At 34.6% G+C, this 16,913-nt stretch overlaps 1 protein-coding gene across 1 annotated transcript in view; it reads left to right on the top strand.

Moving 5' to 3' along the window:
• Positions 1 to 16,913, top strand: part of TMPRSS15 (transmembrane protease, serine 15) — a 272,391-nt gene that overhangs the window by 149,481 nt on the left and 105,997 nt on the right. The window contains exons 17-18 of the mRNA XM_006889826.1: positions 8,924 to 9,013; positions 13,287 to 13,412. Coding sequence (XP_006889888.1) covers positions 8,924 to 9,013; positions 13,287 to 13,412 — 216 coding nt within the window. The remainder of the gene's footprint in view (positions 1 to 8,923; positions 9,014 to 13,286; positions 13,413 to 16,913) is intronic.

Below are 16,913 nucleotides of genomic sequence, written 5' to 3'. Positions count from 1 at the left end.
TAACAATAAGCAACTTTTGCAGTCTGAAAATGATCAAGCATGAAATGAAGATACATTAATAATAATCAGTGACAGAACTGGAAAATTGGAAACAAAGGGAATGTCTGGTAGTTGGAAAATATCCCCTTAGTGAATATAAAGGAGGGAGAAAAATACATACCAGAACCTTGTATAATAAACAATTACGTATTGCAAATGGCAACTGTACACATGAGCCTGAATTGATAAACTACACAGAAATCAGACTGACTCTATCTGTGGAAAGAGATATTGGAGAAACTCAACATCATCAGTCAAAACTAAGTCAGGGGCTAACTGTTGTTGTTGTTATGTGCCGTCTAGTCACTTGGGGCTAACTACTGATCATATTATACATTACCCGTGTACAAATATGTAAGAAGTGTAAGAAAATTAAAACAAATCTATGAGAACTGACATATTATCTTGAGTCTAACCTACATGAATTTAAAATCAGTATAAAAATACATTTGATGTACTGAACACTAATGACTAAAGACCAGATAAGTTGTGAAAGAATGTCAAGGATAACATCCATAAAGATGGTAAAAGGTCGCTACCTAGACAGTGAAGAAAAAAAGATCAAATGGTTATTAGAGGAGACTCCAAAAATTGTTCTAGAACATAGAGTGGCTGAATCAAAAAGGAAGAAATTCTGACGTGAAAGAGATGAACAGAAAATTTCAAAGGACAGATTAAGAATAGAAAGAAAATTGTTATAATAAAATGTTCAAAGATTTTTAACTAAAAAAATAAAAAATCTCATTAGAGAATCAAATGATAAATGCAAGCTTTCAGTTGAAATACTGATAGATTTTATGCATATATCTTGAAATATATGTTGTTGTTATCATTTTTATTATGTTCCATCAAGTTGAGTATGACTCAGTGGCCCTGTGAATAACTGACTTGAACCCTCTCCTATCTTATATCAACTTCATCATCTGTGACACAGTCAAACCCATCACTGCTGTCAGTGTTTCAGTCCATCTCATTGAGGGACTTTTTCTCTTTGACTGATCCCCCACCTTTCCCAGCATGGTGCCTCTTTCCAATAAATAGCTCCTCCTAAATCATCTCCAAAGTATGTAAGATGAAGCTTTACCATCCTTTCTTCCAAGGAATACACTGGATACACTTTTTCCAAGACATATTTATTTGTTCTTTTTGCAAGTTATGGGATATACAGCTCTCTTATCCAACACCACAACTCTAAGACATAAATTTGTTGTGGGGTTTTTTTTTTCATCGTTATTCATTATCCAACTCTCAGATGCATAGCTAGTGATGAAACATATTATGGCCTGGATTAGGCAAACCTTAGTCTTTAAATTGACATTATTTATCCATGATAGAAGACTTTCCCATTGTAACTTATCCTTAGGTTTCTTGACTGTTGATTCCAGAGGTATTGATTGTGGATCCTCATAAGATGAAATCATTGACAATTCCAACAATTCCAATGTTTTCTCCATCTATTGTAATGTTCCTTATAGGTCTGGTGATGAGGATTTTTGTCTCCTTGATGTGGATGTAGAATCTATGTGTGTGTGTGTGTGTGTGTGTGTGTGTTATTGTTGATTGTTTTCGACTCATAACAACCCTAGGAACAAAAGGCTTGAAGTCCCTCTACAACTATCTATATTTATCAAAGTTCACAGAGTTTCTGGAAGCTTGTTATTTAGGAAGTGGATGACACCAAAATAATATAAAAGGAATATATACATAGATTCACTTTACTCCCCCCAAAAAATTTGTTCAACACTGAACTATTTAGGAAGTAGCATATGATAAAGAAAAATTGTTAATGAAAGAAAAAAAATTCAAGATGCTTTGAAGGTATTGGTAAAAATAAGTCTTTCAGAACTTAAAAAATACCATTTGACCTATTTAATTAAATAAATACAACCCTGGATATATACACTAGTATATGTCAAGAAGTTTGGAAGACAGCTGCTTGGTTAACAGAGTGGAAGAAATTAATATCTGTACTCCTTCTCAAGAAGTCAATCCAACAGAATGTGGAGATTGTCTAATAATATCACTAATATCACACGCAAATAAAATCTTAAGAATATTAAAACATTGCAATAACAGGAACTGTCACTTCCAGAAGTGACCATGACAAGAGAAATATTAGTGCTTTTATCACATTGATCTTGGATGAAAGCAAAGAATATCAGAAAGAGGGTTTTTAAAAATATTTCACTGATTATGCAAATTAATATTAATGTGTGGATCGTAACAGATTGTAGATAACATTGAGAATAATTGGAATCCTAGAACATGTAATTGTGTCAATGGAAAACTACCCAGACAAAGATTTAGAGGTCCAAACAGAACAAAAGAACATGCATTGTTTCAAAATCATGAAAGATGTGTGCCAATATTGTATTTTTTCTTCACTCCTATTTAATCTGTATGTTGGTCAAATAATGTGAGAAACTAGACTATGCAAAGAATGTGGCATCAGCATTGTAAGAAAATTCATCAACAACCTGAATTGTATAGATAACACAATCATGCTTGTTGAAAGTGAAGAAGACTTAAAACACTGTTGACATTCAAAGATTATTGCCTTTAATATGAATTACATTTCAATATAAGAAAGCAATAATCTTTACCATGGACCAATAGACAACACACATTATGATAGACAATATGATAGAAAAGATTGAAGCTGTCAATGACTTTATTTTACTTGGATCCGTAATTAACACTATGACAGCAACAGAAAGGAAATAAAAAGACAAGTTATATTGGAAAAATCTGCTCTCAAGGATTTCTCAAAAGTGCTAAAGAAATGATGTCAGTTTAAACCTAAAGTACACTTGTTCTGAGATATGGTATTTTTAAATGTTTCCCGTACATCTGAAAGTTGGATAATGAAGAGAATGACAGAAAAAGAATTGATGTCTTGAATGTGGTGTTGTGGAAGAGTACTGAATATGCCATGGTTGCTAAAAGAACACTTGGAGGAAGTGTAGTGAGGGTGCACTTCAAAGACAACAATGGTTGTCTTATGTGAAACTTCATTTCACATAATTTAGGCACGTTGCCAAGAGACCAGTCATTGGAAAATGACATCATCATATTCAAAAGGTGGAGAGTCAGATAAAGGGGAAGATCCTCAACAATATGGATTGACACGGTATATCAATGAGTTCAAGCACTGATACAGATATTGTGAGAATGATACAGGGTAGGACAAGTTTCTTATCTGTTGTTCGCAGGGTGCTTTGAATTATAGTTGACCTAAGGGTACTGTTTAAAACTGCCAACAGTTCTACGGGACAAAAATGAGCAATGTGCCCCCATATGATTTACAGTCTCTGAAAATCTGCTAAGAGTCAATTTTGTCTTCAGAGCAATGAATGATTGATGCCATTATACTCCCTGCTTGGAAATAGATTCTTCTCCCACAGTGACTTTATTTGAATTACCTTAGTATTTCAGAGTCTAGATCTGGTGACTAAACTTTAATGAATTGCATTGCTAACACAAAAAAAGCTGTGAGTCTCCGGAAGTCCCAATCCACCAGTGTTTCTTTGGGAGGAAAATAGCCAATCTCCTTATGTGTGATTTACAGCCCTGAAAACCCACCCAATGGAGAGTTGCTATGAGTCAGAGGCAAATCTATGGTATGTTGTTGTTAGATGATGTTGGGTCAAATACTACTCTATGAGTTGAAATCTTTTTGAAAGTTTCATCATTCTTCCTCAGCAGTATATGTTTCAAACTTCTGATTTTACCATTGCCATCTACCATTTAATCTACTCTGCCACAGGACTCTTTATGTATTATACTTAAAACTAAATAGTACAATCCTAATTCTTTAGATAGAATGAATCAGTGTCAGCCCACCTACTTCTCTTATAATTGATAGTCATATTAGAGCACAACTGTTTGCCTCCTATATCATGAATATACTTAATCTCAATAAATATAGCTGTACAAATTTACTCTTATAAAATGTATTTTTTATTTTTCTTCATTTAATCATATTACTACAAAAACTAGTAATTGCTTTGCTAGAATTATAATTTTTCTGCAGTGCTGTTTATTACAGATAAAATTTGGATCTTATGAAATAGATAAAACTTGATTGTAATAAACTTTAACAAAAAATTGTTTGCATCATGGCTTGTCATTGTAATATGTCCACAGAGTGTACATTTTTATAAATTTAACACAAAATACATGAGAAAATTTCAAAATTTATAATTTTGTTGTTATGTCTCATCAAGTCACCTATGACTCATAGCAACCTCATGAACAATGCCCTATCCTAAGCCAGTACCACTGACTCTAATATGCCAAGAATTTACTGATCTATTTATGTTAAACAGAAATAATGAAAATCAATAATTCTTTTTTAAAGTTAGCCACTTAATGTATTCAAAAGGAGCCTTGGTTGTTTAGTGGTGAGAAATCACACTGCCAAAGTTATGTGGCTTAAATCAGTTGCTCCATGGAAGAAAGGTGAGCAGTCTTCTCCAAGTGGAACTTAATGTCTCTGAAAACCTACTTGCGGATCAGCTGTGAGTTGATATTTACTTGATGGTAAAACAATAACAATAATATATTCAACCATCATGAGAGACATTGACTATTGAGGTATAGATATTAATTCCCTCATTTATATATAATTATCAAAACTCTATTTTTACTATACCCCTATGTCTGAAATTATAATAACCATTATGACTTGGTTTTTGATAAGCTTGTTTTATTTAAATCCTTTTATTTTAAAATCTGAGTTATCCTCATTTCTATTCTGTGGTAGTCTCTCAGACTGGCTCATATTTTGTAAGCAGCAATGCAAAATACCTATCCAAGTCAGCAACTTTATAAATTACTTCACGTTTTTACTTGTTTTACATGGTGAAAATTATCATTGACGTAGCAATAAATTAATCAGAATGTGAAATTTTAAGGAAATAAAAAAATAAAGAAAAATGAAAGTTTCAAAAATGTAGAGGAATAGAACTTCTTATAGGCAGGCTTTTTAAAAAAAATATTTTGTTAATTTTAATGAACATTTACAGAGATTTGGGGTTTCCATTCATTCATTGTTGTGCTTTTCTCTCTGTCCACCCCTCCTCCTCTCTTTGAAAAGTAAAAGAAAAATTCTTTCATTGGTTTACAACCTCCCTCGCCTCCCCCACTTCCCCAAGTACACTCCACAATGCAACCTTAGTTCTATAGGCAGGCTTTTTAAGTCTTGCTTTCTGGATAAAGATGGTCTAATGACATCACATGATTATGCTATCCAGAACTGAATATCTTGAGCCTTTGACTCATCCATTAACAAGCACATGTAATGTCTCCTGTATAGAAACACCATTAAAATAAATGATGTCATCATATTTAAAATAACTTAAAGTGCCTTTTCCAATTTCTTCCAGTCATTTATACACAGAAAGTAACATCATGGATAAATTTTATCATTTCATGTTTCACAGATCTCTTAGTTATCAGTTGTTTAGTATAAAATCAGATTTAATATGTCATTTAAAAATACTTCTTGAGTATTATTTTAAATGAATTTTTCTAAACTTTTGTGTAGCAGAAAAGTACCAAGTAAACCATTTGAGAATTTTATCACTTACTATTTAGTTTAGATTTTGTCCTTGTTAAATCCCAGCTACTTATTTTCACACATTCTATAAAATGCTAAGTTTTGGGATGATCCAGTGTGTTTATTAAAATGTAGGCTTTGTGTTGTATAGGCATATTAAGAATAGAATCTAATGTACAGATGTTTCTTATTTCTTGTAAAGGAAATTTTTAAAAAAATGGTTTTAATAAAGAAAGAAGCTAACACTGGCCTCTCTAGCCATGGCTAAATTTGCGTGATAGGTCTTCTGCAGTCTTTTATTGGTACTGCTACTTCTGTCCCAACAGTTAGCCTCACAGAGAATTAAATAATTTCAGGATAGACAAGAATTTTAAAAATTCAAGGAATTTACTATAGTGTAGGGGTGTGTGCTAAATCCTTATTCATAAACTTTCATTAACTAATTAGCCATGCATTTCCAGGAAGAATCTGCCTCAGTTCAAAAGCTACTGAGGTGGAATGGTTGGAGAAATATAGTCAACACTTTTTGGCTTTTTTAAATAGAGAATTTTTCTTTATTCCTCATCTAATCTCCATTCTTTGCTTTAAATAGTTCCCAACACTCTATATAATAATTCTCTCTTTATTTTAGATGTATCCTTTAGTGAACTGACTTGTTATAGTTTAGTCCCTATCTCTTCTACATTCTTCTCCTTGTTACACATTTAACAAGTTCTACTTACTGGGTTTTAACCTATACCCTGTCTATGGGTTGGACCAGTTGGAAAGGAATTAGGGTACTACTAACAGTCCATTGTTATGAGTTTAGTTGAAGTCTTAATTATTAGTATATATTTTTTTAATTATTAGTATATTTTTAGCCTCAGCAAGTTACCGTATATTTCCATGGGAAATAAACATTGATTTACTTAAAATGAATATAATAATGTTATTATACAATAATAATTTGTGCTGCCTTCTCTATAAAAGTAATGTACAGGATCCTTGTTAAATATTTATTTTATATTCACATCAAACAAAAAATACATAATATGTGTGTGCTTGTGTGTGTGTTTGTAACATTATTTTCTCACACACACATATATACCAAGTTTCAAAAATACAAAGTAGCTCAGAATAACAATTTTAAGCTTTAAATTCCAACATTTTCTTGTTTTATTACACCAATTTTTGCTTCCCAGATGAAACAAAATTTGTGGAAATACTTTTCAAGTCATAGGATTTTGTAAGACCTTTTAGTATTCTTGGTGAACTGTAACAACTCATCTGGGTCTGGAAAAACTTGACCCAAAGGATCATAAAAAGTTCAGCCTATCTCCAAATCTCAGAAAACAAAGAAAGAAAAAAAACCCTTAAACAAAAGAACACTTATACCTGACCCTCTATGAGTTTTTGGAGGCACTGATTTGGGGTTAGCAGCACTTACTCCAACAGACTATTCTATCAGAGTTCCAGTCTCTGTATTGTTGCTGTTAGGTACTATTGAGTTGGATTCAAAGCTGACCCTCTAGCAGGTTTTCAGAGGTTGTAAATAATGTAAAAAGAGATTGTTGTTGTTATTATGTGCCGTCAAATCGCCTGCGACTTATAGTGACCCCATGTACAATAGCCCTAAACCCTGCTCTATCCCATGCCAATCTTACTGTCTCCGACATACCTACACCATTACCCTGTAACTAAATAAATCCACCTCATAGAGGGTCTTCCCCTCCTGTGCTGTCCCTCCACCCTCCCAAAGATTGGTCCTTCCTTGCAAAATGGCCAAAGTACGTCAGATTAAGCTTCAGAAACCTTTCCTCCAAGGAACAGCCAGACTTCACCCTTTCCAGGACAAACCTGTTTGTTTTCTTAGCAGTCGATGATGGTATATTCAATACTCTTCTCCAGCACCACAGATCAAAGGTATCAAATCTTCTTCTATTCTCCCTAGTCATTGTACTGCTTTCTGACTCATAACAAGCGATTGCAAAGACCATAGCCTGTGTCAGGCACACCTTAGTCTCCAGAGTGACATCATTACTCTTTTTCAGTACTTTGGAGAGGTTCCTAACAACAGACTTCCCCATCGCAATATGTCTTTTAATTTCCTGGCTGCTGGTGGCAAGAGTGTTGACTTTGGAGCCAAGCAAAGTAAAGCTGATAACAATCTCAATCTCTTCACCATCCATCCTGATGCTTAGCCCAGTGGTGAGAATCTTTGTTTTATTGAAATTGAACCTCAATCATATTGAAGGCTGCAGTCCTTGACCTTCTGCAGCAAGCACTTCAGGTCCTCCTCAGTTTCAGCAAGCAAGGTTGTGTCATCTGCATAATGCTGATTGCTGATGTATCTTCCTCCAATCCTGACGCCACATTCCTCCTTATACAGACCAGTCTCCTAGATAATGTGTTCTACATATAGGTTGAAAAGGTATGGAGAAAAGTCACATCCATGGCATACACTCTTCCCAATTTTGAACTGTGCAGATTTTCCTTGCTCTGTTCTGACTACTGCCTCCTGCTCCAAGTATAGGCTTCACATTAGCACTACTGGGATTCCCATTCTTCTCAGTTAGCCAGTTTGTTGTGATCCACACAGTCAAACAACTTTGCATAATCAATGAAACACAGATAGATATTCCTCTGGTACTCCCTACTTTCAGCCAAGATCCATTTAACAATAGCTACAATATATTTTTTTTCCCAAAGCTGATAGTGGATTTAATATCCCTGCCCTTAGGTTGGCAGCTCAACTCCTTAATACTAGACAACTTTGAAAATTACACAATGACACAATGGAGTAAGAGTAACTCCTTCTATCTAATCATATACACCAGAGAAGAAATCTAAATCTGCCACATGCAAATTTGGAAGATGAAAATCAATTCTAAACTCTCTAAATTAAAAAAATAGATGATATAGAAAAGGATGATGAAAGAAGAGTATGTGAAAAACAAACTTTAAGTATACATTTTTAGTATACAAATTTTATGAACTCAGTATGCAAACCAGAATAAAATTTTTAAGAAAATAAAAGTAGCACCACAAAAAAGTAGAGAGTATGATGGAGAACATTCACAGAGTTGTACACATTAACTTATGCAATAATCTTATTTCTACTTGATTGAAAATAAATTATTTGTGTATTATCTACTTAACAATAAAGGAATATTTTTAAATTTAGGGTATCCTCATACTTTTGATCTCTGTGTGTGTGTAGTAAACTATGCAAAAAATTATCAAGATTAGTATTTCAAGAAATTAAATTAGATATTCGTATATAGTAGTATTTTTTAAAAAAAATACAATAAGATTATCAATGATTTTCTTCTCTTTCTCTTTCAGCGGACTGTGGAGGGCCTTTTGAACTGTGGGAGCCAAATACAACATTCAGTTCTATGAACTTTCCAAACAACTACCCTAATTTAGCTTTCTGTGAGTTGTTTCTTTTCTGATTTATTAGTAACAAATGCTTATGTCATCCTAATATGTCCCTATCCCACAAAAATTGATTATAAATTTGTCAAACTTTAATATTTCTACCAAATCTATGAATTTGGTTACAATAATGATAAGAAAAATAATTGCTAGCTCTATTTGCTGTTGTTATGTACCTTAGAGTCTGAACCAACCCATAGCTGATCCGTGGTGGGTTTTCAGAGACAGTTATTCTTATGGGAGGAGATTGCCCATCCTTCTCCTGCAGAACAGCTGGTGGATTCAAACTGAGTACGGTAGGTATTAGAGCACAGCTTCTTACTACTAGGTTACCAGTGCTCTTCAGCAACTTTCTTTAGCATTTTTTAATACCTGTCATTTTACTTGTTTTCAACACCATTATTTCAGTCAATTCTTAGAGTAATTCTCTTAAGCATGTTGCTAATGTTATAACTGAAATTTAAATCTAGTCTACAATCAGTACTGGGAGACTCTGACTTAATCTCAGACACAGCTCACCTAATAAGTCTCCTTGTGCTTGCATATTTCTCATGGGTTTGCAATTATATAGAACAAAGTCATTGATAAGAAGTAAAAGTAGAAGTCAATTGTGAAATCATCCATTTTGGAGAACATATATCAGAATCAACAAAGAAGAAAAATTAAGTAATATTCAAAGGATTCTAGTACAGATTTGGAATTATGAGTATCATTATACAATCTGCATTTAGAGAAAATAATTAGCTAAAATTGAGTAACAGCTATCTGTAGGTCAATGTTTTTTAAATGAGGCGCTTATTAAAGCTACACTGTGGTTTTGTTAAAGATGTATAATTTCTAGTCACTCTGACAAAGATTCTAATCTAGAAGGTTTAGGTAGGGGAATAGATCTGTTCTTCCTACGTCCAGTCCTGGAAGGACCACTGACTAAGTGGAGAATTCTATAAAGGGAAGAAATTTACCAAAGACAGTGATAAATGAATGTCCTTTTAAAAATGCCAATTTTTCTATCTCAAAATTATCCATTGATATGTAGGTTACTTTCACAGGTGAATGGTGTTATAATTATAGAGGGTTATCTGATCAAAGAAAACAAACAGTCATTAGTCTATTATGTCCTGTACAGAGAAATGGAGATTTAATTTTTTCATGCTAAATGCTTATTTATAATATATCATTTTTATCACCTAATGATCTAGAAAAGAAGTTGCAGTAGACAGCTGAAACAACACTGTGAATTTATTATAAATTACTTAAGGAACACCCCTCATTTGTAAAGAACTCAAATAACTACATATGAAGCATTCATAACATAGTCTAGCGAGGAATTCCAATAGGTTCTAAAGTATCACAACATGCCCAAGGATTGTTAAGTGAGGTTAACTTTAAGGCACAAAGATGAAGAAGGTTATAAAGAGTTACTTAACATACTTAGGCTAACAGGTAAATGGCAATGAATTTTACTTGGATTTCCTTCCCAAGGACAAAATTAAATAATTCTGAAAGGTGAAACTGAAAGTATAAACAAATTTTAAATTTTTTTAAGCAGTTTGAATTTTATTCTGAAATCATTGGAGAGACATTTTAGTTTATAGGAAAAGAGTAATATATTAGGCTTACATTTTAGATGGATGTTACTGGCTGTAGCATCACAGATAGAAAGGACTCATACACTATTAATGAGGACATGAGAAATGACAGTGGCTTGACTTCAAATTGTGACAATGAAATTGAAGAGTAAATGAAACTTCAGAGACCTAGTGGTAGTATACCAACAGATTGTGATAACTGATTAGTTAGGCTACATAAAAAGAGATCAGGTTTAGATTTATGGTATAAACAACTTTATGTGTACACTTGGAATGAGTTTGAAAAAGAGACGATACTCTCTTTAGAACACGTTGGGTTTGAGATACTTATATCAAAGTGGAGCTATATAATGAATAATTGAATAAAAGTGGCTAATGGTATAAAAATATAAAGAAAATTAAAACTTTATCATGATATAAATAAAATTACATTTCCTAAGATTAACTGGTGGAAGGAGGAGTGACATCCACTCCCATAATAGCTTGCCTCCGGAAACCCTATGAATCTGGAGAGAGGATGAAAGGCACCCAAGCGTCAAGGACTCCTCTTCATAGGGTCGCTATGAGTCGCCTGCGACTCGACGGCACTTAACAACAACAACAACAAGATTAACTGAGGAGGACCTGAAGCATTTTCTATAGAAGATCAAGGACTGCAGTCTTAAATATAGATTGAAGCTCAATATCTAGATCAATATTCTCATTATTGGACCAATTCGTAGCACCATGACAAATGGAAGAGTTTGAGGTTGTTAGCAATTTCAGCTAGTTTGGATCCATAGTCAACACTCTTGACACCAGGAGCCAAGAGATCAAAAGACAAATTGCTCTGGGGAAGCTTCTGTCAGGGCCCTCTCCAAAGTGACAAAGAGCAACAATGTCAGTCTGGAGACTAAGGTGCACCTGATTCAGGCTATGGTCTTAACAATTACTTGCTATGTATCAGAGAGTGGAGAATAACCAAAGATGACAGAAGAATTGAAGCTGTTGTGTTGTGATGCTAAAGAAAAATATTGAACATGGACAGCCAAAAGAATAAACGGGTGTATCCAAGAAAGGGTGAATACAGGCCACACCTTGGAGGCAAAGATTTTGAACCTCCATCTCAAATACTTTGGGCATGTGGCCATGCGGGACCAAGTTCCTGGAGAAAAACATCATGCTTGAAATGGTGGAGAGACAGCACAGAAGAGAAAGACCCTGGATAAACCCAATTGATACAGTTATTAGGGTTTGAGGGGTAGGTTGTGTCAGAGACAGTAAGATTAGCTCAGGATAGGGCAAAGTTCATAATTATTGTATATGGGGTTCTTATGAGTTGGAGGTGAATTGATGGTACATAACAACAACAAGATTAACTGAGAATATTAAGATTGAGAAAGAATTAGGACAAAGTCTAAGCATTTCAAGAATTAATAAAAAAAGGAATGTTTAGTTGGTGCTAAGAAGAAGAAGATTTTTTGTTTTATGTTTTGTTTTCAAAATAAGCTCTCAGTATCAGCAAACAACCAAAAGAAAATTTACTTTCTGTATGCATTACAATTTAATGATGTAATTTTTAATTTGATTTTAAGAAGTAAATGAATGGAATAATAAATATGTATCATATTTATTATATATTATAAATAGAAATATGTAAATATAAATAGATATAAATATATACATATATAAATATATAAATAAATATATCTTTCTAAGGCAGTATTTTCTTTTTTAAACAAAATTCACATACGTGTGTTTTACATTTTCCTTCATTGACATTATGTTTCATACAATCGTTCCCATATATTTTGTTTTATAAAATTAATCACCATTGCACAATGCTCACTATTACCCCAACCAGATCTTTCTCATTTTCTTTAACCCCTATCTCTACCCACCAAATTGTGTAACACTGTGATTTCCCTCCTGGAAGAGCATATGGTGAGTGAGCTAACTCAGTCTCATAAGGACAAATACTACATAAGATCATTATTGTAATAATAATAATAAAACAACTTGGTAAAACATAGATGGGGACCCAAAGGAAGGAAGTGGTGGGAGTAGAGAGGTGTAGATGGGCAGGAAGTAAATTCCAAGGTCAAACAATATATTTTTATATTAATAAAATTTCTACTATAGGAGTAAGACTTTTTGCAAGTTGTTGTTTCATTAAAGTATTCCATTTGTAACAAATATAACAAATTCAGTTACAGGTAAGGAGCTGCACTATTATCCCCAAAGCATGTGGTTTGAATCCACCTACTGCTCGGCAGGAGAAAAATGTGCATTTACTTTGAAAATATTTTGGAAAATTAGCTATGGGTTGATTCTAACTCAACTGTACAAAGCAACAATATTTGTTTAAAATAAATTATTACATAAAGGGTGCTTTCACGTTCTAGTGTCAAGAAGCTGCGCTGCAATCTTGAAGATGCATGGTTTGAATCTACCAGCTGCTCTATGGTACAAAGAGGGGCATTTTCTTCATGAATGATTAACTTTCTCCAAAAACGCACCCGAGGGTCAGCTATGGGTCATTTCCAACTCAACGGTACACAACAAACATGCTTGATTAAGCAAATATAGATTCTGAAAAAATAAATTTGAAAGTGATATGAAATAATCAAGGCACTGAAACTTTTAGGAAAAATCAAGCAATATGGGTTATAATGAAGCATTTTTATTTATTATTTAATTAGGTATTTGGAATTTAAATGCCGAAAGTGGAAAGAATATACAAATTCATTTTCAAGAATTTGACTTACAAAATATTAAAGATGTGGTTGAAATCCGAGATGGTAGAGAAGATGAATCTTTGCTTTTAGGTAAGTTTGTATCTTTGCAATTTGAATATTGTGCCAAATGCAAGATTATATCCTTTAAGACATTAGAGAAATACTTTAAGACATTAGATAAGTAGTGACCAAATTTCTCAATAAATATAAGTTGTTTTTTTTTTTAATCAGCAAAGCAAGAACACAGTAAGGAATATGTTGAGTGTCATATTTCAAATGGAATCTTATTTATATTCATCATTTGAGAAGATTCTTTTTGAGATTTTATACCAATCTAATATTTTTTTCAGGAATGTACAAATGTCTTTTTTTAATTCAAAAATACAACATGAATTATCCTTAGGCATGGACAATGACAGCAGTAAACCCCATTATATATTGTCAACTAAAACCAGTTGATGGTTATAGGGATTTTCTTAGACACCAGTCAGCCTTTACTCCAGTCATTTCCTTCAGCTAACACCTCTGAATTAATGAAGAACAGTGCCTTGCACTTCCTTCACAGTTCATTAATAGTGGTAAAACACTATTCTGGGAATTAGGACATACCACCCACATCATTTCCCATTCCACTCAACGCCAGGGTCCTTCTCTTCCTTAGGAATTTCTGTGACTACAGCTTCTACTGTGGTTAACAGAGAGTTAAACCTAGCAGAGTCCATCAAAACAGTTCTTACAACCTTAATTGGATCAATAATTTTTTTTTCTACAGCATTCACAAAATCTCCAAGCATATCATCATAACCAATTTCTGAAGAATTCTGCAAAATTTTCTCAACTATCAACAATCCTTTAATACCTGCTTTCATAAAAATGGTCATTGCAGGAGTTCTGTTTCAAATATAGAATGAAAAGATATGGAAACGGGACACATTCCCGACACACTCCTTTCCTGATTTTGAACTACACAGTGTTTCCTTCCTCTGTTCTGATGAGCTTGAGTAATTTACATATCAATTAGATTGGCTAGTTATCAATATTTTAAAAGATGTAGCTTTTTGCAAGTTGTATGTGAAATGATGAAGCAGCGTAAAAGGTTAAATGGAATCCATAAAACAATGCATGTTAGGGCTAAAAATGGTTTTATGTGAATTAGCCAATTCTTACAAAAATTGAGCTGTAACCATGGGGATGTAATTGCATGAATATTGTAATTGTAAAATCCAGATAGAATGTTCTGAAGCACGTGAGGAAGAGAGTAATATAAAACAGCAAGGGTCATGTGAGGATGGCCATATCTGACCTCTACTTTCACAAAAGGGAATTGTCTCCATCAACAGCCTCAATAACACAAAACCAGTTTTCAGACAGACTCCTATGATCCCGTGACTCTTTCTACACATCTCAACACAAATATTACTACTTTGTTGGGTTAAAAATCCAATGTAATAGCTCACAAAGCACACAACTTTGTTCGGGAAGTCAGTAAAATATGAGTGCAGAATAAAAATTAAATAGTACAGTCAATAAAAAAATATAGCAAAGACACTTTTGAACTTCAGCCTTGAGCCTCGTGACACCAGGCCATTGTTCTCAAGTCTCAGTCCTGCCAATACTGACTCTCCTCCCGCCCCCACTTTTGACCACCAGGTCTCGTCTCACATCAGGTCTCCATTTAAGCCATGAGTGCTCCTTTCCTGATAGTGATGTTTCTTCACTGATGGTGAGAGGAATTCCCTTTCCTCTTCACTAGTAGGGGAGGATCTGAGTCTGCTAGGGCTATTTAATTTATTAGCAAGACTAGCCAATCCCCTTGTAGATTGTTGAGACTTGCCAGTCCCATTTTGGAATGGTAGTCAATCCTCTGTGGCTAGGCCAACACACCCCGTTCACGTACTGTTCCTTATCCACATTCACTCATCCACATTCAAATGTCTAGGGATGCCATTTTGGATGATAAACTCCACAGGTAGTACAAAAACTTTTCCAGCCAGACACATTCTGTCAATATAAAAGTGGAATTCTTGAGAAGAATACACAAAAATTTCAATAGTGAGGCTTCCTGGGAAAGATTTCTAGGCCAAAAAAGAGGGTGGTATCCAGGGAGCCATCATTGAGTCCTCTCTACCTTGCATGGGGACCTGACTCTAAGGGGTTAGGAAGGTACCTTATGGCCTGCCTGTGAGTCAGTACGCATAAGTCTGCCCTGTGTTCACCTGTTCATCCACCTTGCGGGATCAGTGAACAGAAGAAAGAGCACCCTGTGGGCCACCATGAATGCACTCTGCTTCTGCTCACCCACTACCTCCAGGGATCAGCAAGCAGAGAAGGGACTGCCTTGCTGGACACTTACGAGGCCACACCACTTCCAGAACCAACACTAGTCATCAATGAAGGAAGTGCCTTAAGGATCAGCAGTGAATCTGTTCCACCCCTGGCAAACTAACCACTCCTTTGAACAAATTAATAGGTAGAGAAGTGCCTTGCAATCTGTCATACATCCACTCTGCTTTGCCCATTTACCTGCCAATGGGGCCTAGCTAACAGTTAGGGAAGCCACTTGTGGACCACCCATAAAATCAGAGGAAAATTTTCCATCTGAACATGAAATAAAAAAGACAACTAGCTGACAATATTGCTGCTGGAAAAATGAATTAGGTGCACCTTAAATTTTGCAACTCTATCAATAGTAGAATTAATATAAGGAGTGATCAGCTTTCTACAACACAACCAGACTCACACATACCAGGAAGATCACATAATGTCAAGAATGCAACACTCAAGTTCAAGCATTATGAAAAAAAGAAAATAATCCTTTCTCCTAAAAAAAAGTAGAGCAGATCAGACACAATAAATACCTCAGAAACAGAAAATGGAGAGGAAATATACTGACATGGAGGTCCTGAAATGGAACTTGACAAATGTTGAAAGAAAGAGTTAAATCCATAAGTAAATAGAAATAAGAAATTAAAAAAGCAGTACGAGAAAGAACATACTACCAACACAGTATTGTGAAGAGGAAATCAAGAAAATACAATCCAGAATATAAGACTTCTTGTTCTTATAATGTGCTGTCAAGCAACTTGAATCATAGCTACCCTGTGTACAATAGCCCTGAAACCTGCTCTATCCAACTTTACTGTCACTGACATACTTACTCCAGTCAATGACTCAATCTGGCTCATAGATGGTCTTCCTCTCTTTCTCTGTCTCTCCACCCTTCCAAGCATGACATCCTTCTCCAAGTACTGGTCTCTCCTTGTAACATCCCCAAATTATGCCAGACAAGGCCTCAGAATCCTTGCCTCCAAGGAGCAGCCTGGCTTCACCCTCTCTAGGATGAACCTGTTTATTCTCCTGGCAGTCCACGGTATCTTGAATACTCTTCTCCACACCACAGCTCAAATGCATCAACTCCCTTTCTATCATCCGTAGTCATTGTCCAGCTCTCTACTACATAGCAAGTAATTGCAAATAGTATGGCCTGGATCTGGCACACCTTAACCTTCAGACTGACATTGCTGCTCTTCAGTACTTTGGAGAGCTCTCTGACAGCAGACTTTCCCAATGTGATTAGTCTTTTAATTTCCT

This window comes from Elephantulus edwardii, unplaced genomic scaffold, assembly GCF_000299155.1.
Source record: "Elephantulus edwardii isolate Elephantulus edwardi_28Jun2011 unplaced genomic scaffold, EleEdw1.0 scaffold00081, whole genome shotgun sequence".
In the NCBI taxonomy this organism is placed as follows: Eukaryota; Metazoa; Chordata; class Mammalia; order Macroscelidea; family Macroscelididae; genus Elephantulus; species Elephantulus edwardii.
This window is presented reverse-complemented; position numbering and strand designations above follow the sequence as displayed.